This window comes from Ursus arctos, unplaced genomic scaffold, assembly GCF_023065955.2.
Source record: "Ursus arctos isolate Adak ecotype North America unplaced genomic scaffold, UrsArc2.0 scaffold_28, whole genome shotgun sequence".
Taxonomy (NCBI): Eukaryota; Metazoa; Chordata; class Mammalia; order Carnivora; family Ursidae; genus Ursus; species Ursus arctos.
The window spans coordinates 9,007,755-9,023,829 of record NW_026622963.1 but is presented as its reverse complement, the minus strand read 5'-3'; the positions used below and the strand labels follow the sequence as shown (position 1 = coordinate 9,023,829).

Sequence of the window (16,075 nt, the reverse complement as noted above, 5' to 3'; positions counted from 1 at the left end):
CCATTTGACAGATAAATAGGGGAGATTAGGTCACTTGGCCAACTCCACGTAACTAATAGGGGTCATGGGGGTAGTGGGATGGACTTGAATTTCATTTTCCCCCTAACCAGAATAGTTAGGAGAAAATACCTCTGAATCTCAGTAGCTTAACTCAATAGACATTTCCTGTTTTATGTAGGTTGGCAGGAGGCCTAGGCTTATTGTGCTGAGGCAGACCCAGGCTGATCTAAGTTTCATTTTGACAGATGCTTTCACCATCACCATCACTGATCTCCACACAAGGAAAAGAGCATGCTACACTGTCTGCAATGGCAATGATATGCTTCTGCTTGAAAATGATGGGTGTCATTTATCATATTTCACCGAAGTAAGTCATACGCACTCCCAACTTCGAGGGGCCAAGGAAATGCACTCCTGCCATGAGCCCAGAAGGAGTCAAACCAGACTGTTTGGTATTAATGATTACCACTAACACTCAGGCGTGGGGCAGGTCACACCTTTCTTGGCCTCAGTTTCCCTACCCACAAAATAAGCACAATCATTTTGCAAGGATCCCTTGTTATGAGGCTCCCTAATTAAATGGGGATGTTGATTACCATTATGGTTGCATCCCACCAAACTTCCACTAGCCAAAAATCTGTCTCACCACAGACAGCCTTGTAGTCTTACATGCAGAGCTGTCTGCAGAATGGCCTTTATCAAAGGATACCTGCCAACCTTTCGGTCACACACACACACCCCTAAGGTCTCGGAGGATATTGCTTTCATTTCCATCAACAACACGCCACAGTTGTAGTCCCAGTGTTTGTTAGAAAGCTCAGTCTGGAACCACCAGCTGTCCAGTTCATGTTGAAAGCTTGCGACTACTTTGGCTTGAGCCTGCGAGGGTCTTGGTAAGTGTTCCTTCCTTCTGCTTCCCCAAGCTCTATCTTTGAATTGAGTCAGATCACCAGGACTGCTTACTTGTCTTCTCCCAGTCTCACTCCACAGACACTCCCCAGGATGTCTGTTCTGACTCAGAGATGAGCTAAGCTACAGAAACTCCTTTGTTGGCCAAGGATTGACGGTGCTGATAGTACAAAAAAATACCCTTAAAAAGTGCATTTCTCAATTCCATGCAAACAGTAGTGACCACACTGCAGAGTACTTCGGAGGCTCCTTTCCTATGGGTCGTTTTGCTCTGCAGTCATTCGTCCTCTTCCTTGTTCCTCTGTTAGACTAGGTTGTGAACTTCGTAAAAATGGGGACAATATTTTCATCTGGGTTTCACAGCAGATGTGAAAACTTGGTACCCAGCAGGTACTCAATAAATGTTCGCTGCATAAAAATGCTTCTGAAGATCTTCATGTAAGTTAATACATGATAACTTCCTTGTAGAATTTAGTGCCTATGGATGCGCAATTAGGCTAGCTGAACTTCAGGCCCTGAGATTCGATGAAACTAAAATAAGGTCAAAATGGGGGAGGAGGAGGAGAAGGGTGCGGAAAAGGAGGACATTTCAAGCGGCGGGAGCAAATGTAGAAGCCGGAAGCACAAGGTAATACTGGGCAAGGGGAGGCGATCACTACGCCTGAAAGATTAAAAACAGGTGAAAAAGGAAGGTTGGAGCCAGATGGCTGTAGGGGTCTAAGGTCAAAGTCCAGAAGGAAGACCTAACAGGACTTTGATTGGAGACAATGAGAGGAAGGCGTAAAAAAGGTGGTGGTGCATCAAGTTCTGCGGCCAAGAGCTCCAACAAATGAAAAGCAGGATGAGAGGAGGAAACATGTGTCCTCAAAGCTTCCTCTTATTTATGGACGCTCCGGTTTCACAGAGGGTAAGCAGAAACCACAGTCCACGGTTCCCCAGGGCCAAGGGAGTGGAGGAGCCCCGCCTCGCTCCGTCACGTGGCCAGAAGAGCCCTTGGCACGTGACCCATCTCGCTCTAGGCCAATCAGCTTCCGCAGGGGCGGGACACCGAGTCTGAGGGGCGGGAGCATCAGTCGAGGCCCCTCTTCTCGCGAGCCTTGCCGCCGTCTCTCCTTAGCCGCCCACGGCCCGGAGAGAAGTTCTCGCGAGGCTTGGGCGCTGCGGCGGTAGGAGGAGGACGGAGAAGGACGGAGCCTAGCTGTTGCTGCCTCCCTCGCTCACTCCCTCGCGCACTCGCCCGCCCCCTCCCTCCCTCCCCTCCCTTCCCCGGCCCCGGCTCCGGCCCCGGCCCTGGCCCATTCGCTGTTCGGTCTTCCGCAGGGAGGATGTCGGGCTCGTCGCTTCCCAGCGCCCTGGCCCTCTCGCTGTTGCTGGTCTCTGGCTCCCTCCTCCCAGGGCCAGGCGCCGCTCAGAACGGTAAGCGGGGTGCCGGGGGCGGGCCGGGCGGGGGCCGAGGGACGCCGGCGACCGGAGGAGGCCGTCCCGGGCCGGAGGAGGTGCCGGAGGAAGGGGAAGAGGGCCGGTCGAGAGTCTGAAGGGCTGCGCACCCGAGGGGAGATGCCGGTTGGAGTTCGAAGAGGCGCGGGTGTGAGAACCGAGGCTCCGGTCCGAGAGGTGGGGGCGTCCGTTAGGAGCCTGAGGTGTTGCTGACTTAGAGGCTCCGCATCGTGGAGCTCGTCTCTCCGAGTCGGGGAGGGGACACCGGGAAGCCGACGTGAGGAGCTGGAGTAGCGGGGGCGGATGAGGAGGGGGCGCAGTTTTTAAAGAGGCGGTAGAAGACAGGTATTTGTGTTTAAGGCGACGGGAGTGGTGTCAGCCAGGCACCCCAAGAGAACGGGGGTCCCGGGCACTGGGGTCGTCTAAGAGTCTACGGGGGCCCCTGAGACCGGTGACAGCCTTAAAAAATAAGGGAGACTCTGGGGGGAGGGGAGTCCTGAAGAATACTGAGCAGAGTACTAGAGCCCCAAGGAGGGGTAAAGACTCAGGGAACCTTGGATGTGGAGGTGGAGGGAAGGTAGGTGGAAAGCTAAGGTAGTGGGTTGACTGCAGTAAGGGATCTGGAAAGAGAAGCAGCTGTGGCTCTAGACGAGATGGGGGAAGAGGGCTGGGTTTGCTAAGGAGGGTGGAGTGTTGGGCATTCTAGGGTAGTGGTTGGGAGAGCAAAAAGGAGTTTCTAAATAAGGAGAGGAAAAATGAGCAGAGGATGGGGAGAAAGCGTTGAAACTGAGGTAGGGGGAATATTTATTAGAGCAAAAAGGGTGCCTGGGTACAGAGATGGGGGTGGGGGAAAGACAAAATAAGGGAAGGGAGTAAAATGCAGGAAGCCGGGGGTGTAATGTTGGTTTGCAGTGTGGAGGATATATCAGGGACGGGAGGAGCTGCTGAGTTGTGGCGAGTGCTGTATGATATTGTTTAGGCCTTTGGGAAGGCAGAGACACATAACTGGAACTGCAGTGGTGGGACTGAATCTGACTGGGGAGAGGGAGATGGAGGAAGTGGGTTTTAAAGATCTGAAAGTTTCAAAGCAGAACAGACATTATTTCTGAGGACCATGAAAGTAGTTCCTGAGATGGGTGCAGTGTATAGTGGAAACAATTAGGTTTTGAACTGAAGCTCTTTAGAGAAGATGGAGAAGTCGGGGGAAATCACTGTGATGGGGGAGCAAGACAAAAAATATTCTGACTGGTGAAGACGTGTTACAATTCAGCTGCTGAATTGATCTTTCAGAGGTACTGTGAACTAGTTTCTGCTTTTGTGGAAACAGCCTTTAAGAGGTTTAAAAATATTTTTATAGGAAAGAATTTGAGAAGTCCCTACTAGAGAGTGAACTAGAAATTATTTTTGCCAATTATTCAGTGTCCTGTTATACTGGAACAATTTAAAATTACTTGTTAGAATAGTTGGAATTTAATGGCTTTCATTTTTTAAAAAATCAATGATGAAGCCAATGAAGGTAAGGGTTCTATGGAGAGTCTGGGCTTAAAATGCTGACGATTACAGTGAAAATATATCAATAAAGGATAGAAAAAGCACCATCAGTTAAATATAAGTGTTGTTTGTACCAGATTGCACTAATCAAGTCTTATGTATGCTTCATGGCCTTGAATTATCACTGCAGGGGTCAGGAAGGAAATATTTTTCTGTCTCTAACATTGAATATATGAAGTCGGTTGGGTATTTTTCAGTTTCCTCCGAAGCATGAGGCCACTGTGGAAGGCGGGGTAGAGTTAGTCTGATTTGTCTCGTCAGTTTTTAGTTTGTGTTAACAATATGGCTTGAAGGAGCCCAATAGTAATTTCACCTATTTGATTTGTGGAAATAGCATGGTGTCATTTGGCATGATAGGTGAGAGATTCTTGATCTTAGCATGTTTAATCTCTGTGCTATGGCTTAGCTTTCAATGATTTATAATACGGCAAAATTGTAGTTTCTTAGCAACTAAAGCAATGTTTTTGGATAGGCCTACCAAAGACTCGACTGGCTATTCTCAGTGATATGTGTTCTAAATATGGCATAGTGCAGCTTTTCCTTGAAATGAGCTTGAATTCAGTCATATGACCTGACTGGTGAAGTGAAGCTGAGCCCTGTAGTTGACCCAAATGGATGTAAATTTAATTTAAGAAAGAAATGGCTGGGTTTTTTTTTTTGTGTTTGAGTCCGTGTAGGTAAGGATGCCATTTGATAGCTCTCTATAATATGTTTTATGATAAGATTCATGCTTTCAACTGGTAATAGCCCTGCAAGAGTCTGACCTCTTGTCATGGAGTTTGTATTTTCTTATGGCGCATCAGAAATGGATACCATGCTTTGTATGATGTCAAAATGTTAGATTATTTAAAATGATGACTTAGGGAAAAAACCCCTCAAACCTAAGTGTTTTTGGATTAGGTATGTGGTAGTTTAGAATGATTATAAATGTTTTTCAAAAGGTCTCTTTCATTTTTCCTAAAATGAATTGTTTGGACTGATGACACTCATGGCCTCTTGCTTCTCAGCTGTGACCCATTACCGTAGAGACTCAGGGTTTTCATTCAGATAGACTTTCTCATCCAACTTTAAGACTTTTAGGACCACAGTTTAAAGTAAAATCCTTAGTTAAGGTGTTGGTTTTTTGTATGTATCAAGAAAGATCTAATTCATTTTAAAGGAGGAAACTTGTTTAAAAGTAAAAAGTAACTTAAAAAGTAACCTTTCTGATAAAACATTGAAAAACTTCAGACTTTCAAATTGAATGAGGGTGAACCAAGCGATATTGTTTGGTGATCAAGAGCACAGCCTTTGGATCCCGATAGACCTGGGTTTGAGTCCGGCTCTTCTAGGTAAGGGATCTTGTATAAAGTGCTTAATACTTCCAAGCCTCAGTTTTATTATCTGTAAAAGGAAGTTTATAATAATGCCAATCTCCTAGGGATGATGCGAAGATTAAATGAGGTAATGGCTATAAAGCACTTTGATTTCTGCCTGGCATATAGTGAGTTTTAGTAGGGAGTGAATTTTTACTATATGTAACACTTGTTACTATATGTAACATATGTTACTATATGTTACTATATGTGCCATATGCTACATTATGTAGCATAACAGTAACTATATGTACTAAATGTTTGCTCACTATAGTAAGTGTTCGCTGTTACTGTTATTATCCCTTAAAAAGCATTATTACTTGTTTTTCATCATGTATATGTTGAGCACTTAATAGTTAATGCTGCTCACTATCTTGAATAAAATTAAGTAGGCCATTTTGAAGGCCCTGAACAGAGAGATTTGTGCTTATGTAACTTTAAGTGACCAGCTGCGCTGTGTCTGCAGTTGCAAATGCTGGTGAGGAAGTTTATATTTTCATTGTCGGGGAGATTTCATGCCTTTCTTTTTCTTTCAGTGAACTAAATATCTTTCATATGGGTTAGGTATCATCTTTTCATAGAATCCCATTGTTGTGGAAAAGAGAAGTGGAGGGTAGTGCCTGGCACATAGTGGGAGTGTTGGAGATGTTAACTAATGAATGAATGTGGAGTGGAGTGTAAAAATGCACTATATTCATACTGAAAATATAAAGTTGGATAATTAACAGTGCTTAGTGGGAGAAAAGGAGTCTAATGAATTTTATTATCAATGAGCAACATTTTAAGAAACCATTTTGCTTGGGTGATACTAGATAGTTGCGAACATTGTCATTTGTAACAGTGCCAGTATTAGCAATAGATGATTCACAAATCTTTTTCTTTTCTGTCAAGTGCTGTTTGCTTCGGTGGTTTGGCAGTTTTCTCTCCCTGAGTATGTTTTTAGACATGTACTTGCTATTGATTGTACCTCTCTTCTTTGCATGAACCGAAATGAGTCACAGAAGGCAGATGTTACCTATAGCATCTGTGGTGCAAATGACATGCCAGATGTCAAGTAAGGAATCTTAATTAATCCAAATAAGATTTTAAATGACCAGAAGAAATAGTTTGCCTTGGAATAAAGCATTTCCTAAGGAGATTATAAGCCTCCAGTCTCTCAGGCAACTGACAAGTGTCACTACTAATAGAATGGAGCACCTAGGCATGAAGAATTGGTCCTGGGTCTCTGGTGGAAAGGCCATGTTACTAAGTCAGGATCCTTCCTGGGCTCTTAGTCTTTGTTTTTCAAGGTTACTGGTTTCAAATTAGAAAGAGATGCAGATGGGGTTTTTGTGTTGTCAGACTTAATAGAGCTGACCTGTTAATACACCAAGGTTTAAGAAAATAAAAGCCCTTAAATATCAATGTGCTCCACAGGCCAAGCATTTTCCACAAATTAAGAGTGAAGATCATTGCAGGTCTGACTCTGAGTGAGTTATACCAATCCTCTTGAGAAATTAGACTGTTTTGCCTTGAAGAAACCCCTTTCTTTTTCCTCAATACAATTTTGATGTGAAATATTTTCTCTAGAGTATATCTTTAGACGTTAGTAAAAGGCAAAATATTACTGTATTGTCTTTATTATTTTCTTAAAAAATAAAAGTAATTGTTTAACTGGGTTTGCAAAGATGAACAGATATGACTAGATAAGTGTTCCAACGATTTGGACATGTTTTCATTCACTTAGTTTGAGGTACTTTTTCAAAGTAAGATGTGTGTAAAATCTGATACTTTGCTGGATCTATGTGAAAGTTTTTGTTTAGAAGACAGTTTGGGAAGGTAACAAGTAGCTAACATCTACACAAATGAAGTGTAGAAAAACAATGACTATGTTGGATATTTTGCAGATGTTCAATTGAAGTTTGAGTAAAATTATGCAAATAAGTTTCGGAAGAGGTGAATTCTGTGAAAAATTTTCTGCATCTATTCCATTTTTGTTTACAGCGAGAGCACAATCTGGACAGGATCAGAAGTAGAGAATGAAGTTCTAAGAGAAAGGCAAAGACAAGAAAGGCTACAGTAGTACAAGGAGAAAAGTAGGATGTAAGATTGAGGAATAAATCTTCATTTGAGGAGCATCTGGAAAAATAGAATCTGTCAGAAAAGAAATAGAGCAGGGACCTCTAAAATAAATTCACACATCAATGTTTTAAAAAATGGTATAAAAATCACCTCCTGTGAACAGTTGGCTTACCTTTCAGTGTGTCTCTTTAAACAAAACATTATCATTTTACATGAATTTTTTAAAATGCCATTGATGACATGGAATTTAATTTTAAGCACCTTAGATAATGCATTTTTAAACTTGTTTGTGAGGTTTTTGTGAAATTTTTTTCAGAATTCCTGATTTTAGTTGGTAAGGATTAGCTTTGGGAAGGTAGGAAACCTCTCCAGTAAAATTAGTTGATTTATAAACTGTTCGATTTTATAGTCATATATATGGACCTCTCATTGAGTTTAAAGCGAAATATTGCGGTGATCTTATGTAAATCATTATTTCTGTATAAAATGTCTGTTTTTCAAGAATTTATTCAATTTAGGAGAGGGAGTCAAGATTTGTACCTAATTCCAGTTTATGTTATCTAAAACTGAGAGAGGCCTTTTTTGTTTGTTTTTATGTAAATACAAAGATACACATTTATTAATCAGACCTGATTAACGAGGTTATTTTGACCTGATTGGCTCAGAACTTTTAATTGATCTGTGTAGAAATGCGGTTTAAAGAATTTCATAAGTATTTATTTGCATGCAGTAAATTAGTGGGAGACAGGTTTAATGTTCCTCCCCACCTGCTGGTTTTTTGTTTCTTGTTTTAAGTTTGAAGTTGTAAAAACCCAGTCCTATCTCTTCCTTAAAACAGATTGTGGTCAGCTTTGATGGAAACACCTTGTGTTAAGTTCCTTGTACTAAAAAGTAGTGAATGGTATTCTTTTGCATTTCTGAAAACAATTATGGAATGTTTTAAGACTGGCTTTCTTTCCAAATAATCCTAGTTACTAGAAGCTTGTGGTTTATTTTATGGTATTTTCCAGAAATATATCAGTTTTGATAGGCTTTGTTTCCCTTTGTTTTACCTTACTTTATATCGTTACACCCAAGTATTGCTTCACATTGACTAGACAATGAAATATAAATGAGATGATGTGGAATCATTCTGAAAGTGTCAGGGTTCTATATATTATGTAAGTTTCTATTATCAGAAAACATTAAGTTACAGATTGTACCAATAATTTTAGTCCTATCCAAATGTATACTCACATTCTAAAAGTGATTAAATGTAAAATACTGTACAAGACAAAATGTCAAGTCCTTTTCTGATAGAATACTAACAAGGCAAAATGTTCCATATGCAGTATGATACAGTAAAAAAAGTAAGTGTGCTTGTTATATAAATTGTTACGCCATTGATTCTTCTTTTCTTCCTCATACAGTATTTGAAAATCACTTTGACTAGATGATGTCTAAATTCCCTTCCAGTTCTAAAATTACACAATTCACCTTACAGCTTAGGTACCTCTCATGCGTAAAGGGCCTAGGGAGAGAATGCTTTATGTTTTAATAAGTGTTTAGAAACTTACTTTTTGGAAATAAGAAAAACTGATTTTTGAGGCATGCACTGTTTTGAAATCCAACTGCCTGTAAAACCTACTTGAGACAACATTTGTAGTTTTTGTTTCAAGGAAGGCAGAATGGTGTGTTATAGAGCTCTTATATTAAACTCACTGGGAAAATTTCCAGTGTGAATTAAACATTTCAAGATATGAAAATCACTGCCAGGTAGGTAGATATTTTGTGTTCTTTCTGCTGGTTGACTATTGTAGAGACAATGAAGAGACAATGAGGTACACTTAAATAATTGTATTATCCGTTGAGGTGGTTTGTTTTCTATTCATGGCTTTGTTTCTCCTGTCTCTTATGTATTTTTTTAGACCTCTAAACCTTTCCGTTATAGTTGAACAAGGCAATCTAAGTATTAACCTGAATTAAATCTGAGGAAGTTCTTAGATTTATAGTCCTTAGGAACAGTGTGTTCAGGTCTAAGTTTATAAATTTATTCATTTTACTTCTTTGTATTTGTTAAGTAGGTCCATTTCCTTGTTTTCTTTTTTACATTTTTGTTAGAATTTCAAACATATAAAAAGTAGAGTGAATAATATCATAAACTCCCATATACCATAATCTAGTTTCAAGAGTTATAAGTACATCCTTGCTGCTTATTAATTTAAAAATAACCTGAAAAATTAACATTACAACTAAAATTTTCTAGATGCTGAAGTGCAGTTAGTAGGGATTAGCTTATATTAGTAAAATAGAAATAATTTGGCTCACAATTATGTTGAAATGATTCTAAAAATATAAAAGCTCTTTAGAAAAAGGCTTTCACACTTCTGTTTGTGATCCAGAAATATAGATTTTATTTGTCACTAAGTATATGCACAAGTATGTAACATTTTGTATAATATCTGTACTCTGTAATGTATATGAAGAAAACTATTGTGACCTTCTGGCTCGATTTCATAATTCATTAATAGATGGTGAGACTCAACAGCATTTTCTAGTGTGGAGTAGTTTTGGGTGGTTTTGTTTTTTTATATGCTATGTTAGTCTGGAATAATATGATTATAAACACTAAGGATTTTCATGAGGCATTTGTCAGTAATATCAACATGTACTGTAAATAAGGAAAGTATAATGTTGAATTAACACATTAGCCATTACTTACATAGTATTGACCTTTTTTTTCCTGTCTGAACTTGGGACATAGGGGAAGCTACAGTAATTTGAATATCATAATTAAAGCATAAGTTTCTTAGTATGTTTAGTTGTCCTTTTTATTTATTTTTTTTAAGATTTACTTGAGAAAGAGTGAGAGCGCATGGAGGGCAGGGTGGAGGAGCAGGGGGAGAGAGAGAATAGAATTTCAAGCACACTCCTTGCTGAAGCCAGGGCCCCACGCAGGGCTCGGATCTCAGGACTCAGATCACGACCCGAGCCACCCAGGTGCCCCTTTAGTTGTCCTTTTAAATTAGAACTTCTGTTCCTTATTCCCTAGCTCCTGCCTTTGAGTTATTGGTTGAGTACAGGATTAGAAGCACTGCCTGTTTATTCAGAATTGAATGCTTACTCTGATGGCGTTGTCTGAGGCACTTTGCTGGTGAGTACAGAATGACTTGAGCACTGGCCACAGGGAAGGAGGGAAAAAGAAAACAGAAGCATCACTGAAGAATCATTAGCCTTTCATGTTTAAGATCCTAGAGTAGCAAGTTTACTCATTTTTAGATACTGCTTGGAGGGAAAAAACATAACAATATGTCCTTATCCTGTGTTGGCGACTATCTGAATACTTTTCTCTCTCTCTTTCTTTGAACGATTTTATTTTTTAAGTAATCTCTACACCCAGTGTGGAGCTTGAACTCAAAACTGAGATCAAGAGTCACATGCGCTACTGACTGAGCCAGCGAGACTTTCAAAAGTAACATAGATTGAAGGAATATGTTAAATTTCACTGAGGTTTTTTTTTGATTATACAAGTTTAGCAGGTTGGAAACCATTGTGGAACAACTGGAAAAATAGTGTAGCAGCTCCAGCATTGAAATTATATTTGTTGATGCTGAATATCAAATCATTCACCAAGGAAGATGAAATAAATGGCCTTAATGCAAACCAGGAAACTGCTACCTAGAAAAGAGCAACTATAAAGAGGTTTCACATAACTTCCAGGGAACTGTCATTGAACTATGCTTAGACAAATAACCTAGTGATCACATATCAAAATTATGGTACTACTAACAGTGTTACTGTTTTCTTACTAGAACTCTAAATAATTATGAACACTTTCCAACCACATTTAAGATAAAATGCAGTTAATTCTACGTTGATGGTCGCATAAGCCTTAGGAGAAAAGCCTGAAGGAGTTAAATTTAGGGAAAGGGAGCACTAGGGGGATGTGATTATCTATTAATACCTTCAAGATAGCAGTGTAAATGAAGTAAGGGAATTAAGCAGTCTCCAAAGATGGATGGGCTGTATCAAAGAGCAGTGGCCTAGAGCACAAGGAGGAGAAAAGTATAGGTTTAGTATTAAGATGATTTTAATGAAACTAGCAGAAGAATAGTTATTTGCACTCATTGTCAGAGCTGTTTATAAGTAGGGCAAAGAGCTGGTTGAGAGGAGAGGGGCCTCATAAAACAAAAGGGAGGATTTCTTTCTGTTACATCTAGTACTTAAGAGGTCAATAATAGAAAAAAAACTTTCATGGAAATGAATATGAAGTAAAATGGGATTTCCAGAAGTTTCTAAGGGTCAGAAATTAGTTTCCAACACTAAAGTTCTAGGATTATGAATTCAAGAAAAATGGCAGATTAACTTTGGAATCCATTAAAGTAGCTTTTAAGATTTGCCTGTAATACTGAAAACAGGATTCTGTTTATTATAATCTTTATGAACGACTTTTTTTTTGTTTAGTTATAAAAAACCTACATTATGAAACTTTTCAGATTTGGGTTTTACACATAGAAGCATAAACTTTCATAAGAGTTCGTACTTCATGGAACCTAGTCAAAGCTTAACCTTTGGCTCTTAGAAAATAGGCGTTGTGGGGTGCCTGGGTGGCACAGCGGTTGGGCGTCTGCCTTCGGCTCAGGGCGTGATCCAGGCGTTCCGGGATCGAGCCCCACATCAGGCTCTTCCGCCATGAGCCTGCTTCTTCCTCTCCCACTCCCCCTGCTTGTGTTCCCTCTCTCGCTGTCGAATAAATAAATAAAATCTTAAAAAAAAAAAAAAAAGAAAATAGGTGTTGTTTTTTATATGGTAAATGTCAGCTCTTAAAGAAAGCCTTATGGACAGGAATAGAGCACAGCCAGACTAACTCTTTAAGACTTCATTGGTCAGAATTCTGCTGTGATAGAAGCCCTAGCTTGTTCTTTGACTGGGAGCTGATGCTGTAATACTTTGGTAGAGGTGAGAGCTCGCTTTAATTAGTTCAGAGTATAGGGCTGCCAGATAAAATGTAGGATGCTCAGTTATATTTGAATTTCAGATAAACAACAAAGAATTTTTGTTTGCTAAATCTGGCAACGTTAGAAGAATGTCTTTTTTTTTTTTTTTTTCTATTTTGATTTTCCATTTAGAACTTAAGTGACAAAGCATCTTGTAATTTGGTGGGTTTTGTGTATTAAAAGAAATCTTTTTAAAGTAGATTTAATATGACCAAAATTGTCATATTAAAATTTGCATATTGTCATATTGCAAATTTTGTGTGAGAAAATATAGTTTAGGGTAGTGTTTTAGTTTGGTTACATCGCATTTCTATATATGTTTTCTTCAATTCTGTTATATTTGACAGAGTAGGTTTTTTATTTATTTTTTAAAAATTGAAGCTATTTTCAGGAAGGATGTGAGCACAAGCTCTTAGGTGGTTGTATTATCAACTCCCCTCCTTTCTCCTTACCTAGAATATTTTAAAATTTAGGGCACTGTTGCCTGAGAGCATATGATAAAGATGATTCTGGGGCTATTCGTTCAAGGATTGTACTTATTCAGATTTTTACCCTGGCGCTTGGAATATATTTGCATTCTTAGCATGGAAGAAGAGAAATGTATGAATGAAGATGTGACTTACCACACACCCTTTTCCTCCTAGTGGGTTCTATTCTAATTTTCACTTTCTGAATTATAACCACCTGATTTAGAGAGTCAGAAAGTAGATGTTAGCTCTGCAGTTGAGGGATGTGATTTCTTTATAGGTAAGTTTTAATACTAAGAAAAATCATGGTTTCATGAGCTTTAATTACAAGGTCTTCGACCAGAAGTGTGTCTCTATATATTAGGAATTCATATAAGAGATTTTACCTTCTGTCATTTTGGTGTGGGCCAGGGTGAGGCATCTATAAGAATAACAAGAATTGAACAATGTGTAGGTTCCAGGTTGGAGGGCGCCTGGGTGGTACAGTCAGTTAAGCATCCAACTCTTGGTTTTCAACTCAGGTCATGATCTTGGGGTCCTGGGATCGAGCCCCCATTGGGCTCCATGCTCAGCAGTGAGTCTGCTTGAGATTCTATTCTCCCTCTCCCTCTGCCCCTCCTGCTTGTGCTGTCTCTTTCAAATAAATAAATCTTTAAAAAAAAAAATAGGTTCCAGGGTGAATTAAGTAGCATAAAACATGATCATACCTATACTTACACATATTTATTTGAAATATATTTAAGGCAGTTTTAAGAGGTGTTCAAAATAATTCATGGTTTTTATGAAACTAGAAAATTAGTGTAGCTTAAATTTGATGTCTAAACTCAGTTGGAGACCATATTACAAGATAAACTGATACTCTGTCCCCACTGTGAATGTAAAATGTAAATAATGGGGCGCCTGGGTGGTACAGCGGTTGAGCATCTGCCTTCGGCTCAGGGCGTGATCCCGGCGTTGTGGGATCGAGCCCCACGTCGGGCTTCTCCGCTGGGAGCCTGCTTCTTCCTCTCCCACTCCCCCTGCTTGTGTTCCCTCTCTCGCTGGCTGTCTCTATCTCTGTCGAATAAATAAATAAAATCTTTAAAAAAAAAAAAAAACTGTGTAAAAAATGTTATTTTGTGGGGCAGTGTAGTTGAATAGAAAAAGCACTGGATTTGGCAGTAGCCTTGAATTCCTATTTCCATTTTAGTTGCTATGGTTTCTATTTTTAAAATTAGGTTAGTACTTAATCCATAGGGGTTTCATTAAATTAAATGATAATGTGTGGGAAAGTGCTTTATAAACTATCATATTGTAAAGTGGCATGTATGTATATCTTAGAGTTATAGGGCCTTGTACTTTATGAAGTATTTACCCTTATAGGTTAACTGCAACTCTGGTGGTTCATAGGAAATTGAAGAGGAAAATAAAGTGCAATTGAAAAGGGCAAGATTATTTCAAGGTTGGTTTTTCTGACAAATGATGACTATATCTTAGAATGTGTATTTTATTTTATTTTATTTTATTTTATTTTATTTTATTTTATTTTATTTTATTCTTTTTAGAGGTGAGGGAGGGGCAGAGGCAGAGGGAGAGGGAGGGGGGGAGAGAGAATCTTAAGCAGGCTCCATACCCAGCATGGAGCCCGATGTGGGCTCTATCACAACCCTGAGATCATGACCTGAGCTGATATCAAGAGTTGGACACTTAACTGACTGAGCCACCCAGGTGCCCCTATTATTATTATTATTATTTTTTTTTTATACTGTGTTTCACTGAATTATCCTTCCTCTCCTGGGGAAGGCTGATATTGAATTTCTATAATCTTTGAAGTGTGCTTCCCAGTATTGCTGTCATCTCAAGTTAAATCTGGTTATAGGGACATCCTGTTATCCCTCATCCCCATTCCTTCCTTGCCCTAGATAGATGACAGAAAGTAAAGTCAAATATGTTTTGTTTCCTCTTTCTTAACACATTTTTGTAACTCTCCTTTACTATCCTGAATGAAATTCATAGATGTTTTACCCTACATACACATTAAGAAAAAAAAAATGTAATGCCCTAAATGTAATACAAAGGAGAAAATAACTAATAATAAAATATTTAGTTTGGTCTGAATCTTCAGGCATGGCTGCACAGGAAGGCAATCAGGTAGCCTACTGTTTATATATCCATATGTAGAAAAACCAAGAATGTGACAGTTTACAAATGCAGACTGATGTAGTCTTGCTGTAAAGGTGACTCAAATACCACAGGTGGCACTGCTATTGACAATGTCATTTTCTGAGAAGGTGAACAACTTTTGGTGAAGTTCCAAATGAAACAAAGTCCAGTCTATTCTCACTCTACATAGTAATTGCATTCCTGGAAAATTGAGTGATGATTAAAACCATGTAAGAATACTTTGTGTGTTATATTTAAAACAGGTTCTAGGCTCAGAACAAATTTTTCATCTTGAATGCCATTTGAAAGTTGTGTGGGAAGAGGGACAACTCTTTGTTGTTTAAGACATTTCCTATTTTGTGAGATGTTGAGGATCCCTGGACCTGGCCCACGAGAGGCTAGTAGTCAATCATGTGTCAACCAAAAATACACCCACAAATTTCCAGAAAGCTCCATAAAAGGCAGAGCAGTCTCCACTGAAAATATTTCTATGATTCCCTCCACTTATAAATATCCTCAGATACAGGATTCTAGTACCTAGTCCCCAGGACAACCATTGGTCAAAGCCACACCTCTTCTAGGAATGGGAAGGCAAGGAGAGCCAGCTGTTCACTTGTTTTTATTCCTTTCGTTAACATGCATTAGAGCAGGGGCTGCAGACTCATTTATCGCAAGAGCTAGGCAAGTACCGTTTGCTAAACTGGAGAATACAATATGTGCTTTGACTGTGAACACACTGCAAGTTGGACTTCTGAAAATACCGTACTGGTCAAATAAAGCTATCAGTGGGCCCCGTTTTGCGCGCTTTTTACCAAAGGATTAAATTATGAATTTTGAAACCTGAGACGTTTGATTGGAGTTCTGATTTTTGGCAATTCTCTCTCTCTCTCTTATTTATTTATTTATTTATTTATTTATTTATTTATTTATTTGAGAGCGAGAGAGACAGACAGCATGAGCATGGGGAGAAGCAGAGGGGAGACAGAAAGGGAGAAGCGACTCTGCTGAGCAGGGAGCCAGCCGGACGCAGGGCTCCATCGCAGGCCCTTGGGATCATGACCTGAGCCGAAGGCAGAGGTTTAACTGCTAAACCACCCAGGTGCCCCTTGGCAATTCTGTTAATCTCTGTTTCCTTATCTCTGAATTAGGTGAATACACACTTCATAGAATGGGATTG

General features: G+C 39.4%; 1 protein-coding gene across 1 annotated transcript in view; it reads left to right on the top strand.

The window, feature by feature from the left end:
* The first annotated feature begins 1,456 nt into the window (after positions 1–1,456).
* NPTN (neuroplastin) overlaps positions 1,457–16,075 on the top strand; it is a 69,242-nt gene continuing 54,623 nt past the window's right edge. The window contains exons 1-3 of the mRNA XM_057303600.1: positions 1,457–1,537; positions 1,929–2,075; positions 2,305–2,523. Coding sequence (XP_057159583.1) covers positions 1,457–1,537; positions 1,929–2,075; positions 2,305–2,523 — 447 coding nt within the window. The remainder of the gene's footprint in view (positions 1,538–1,928; positions 2,076–2,304; positions 2,524–16,075) is intronic.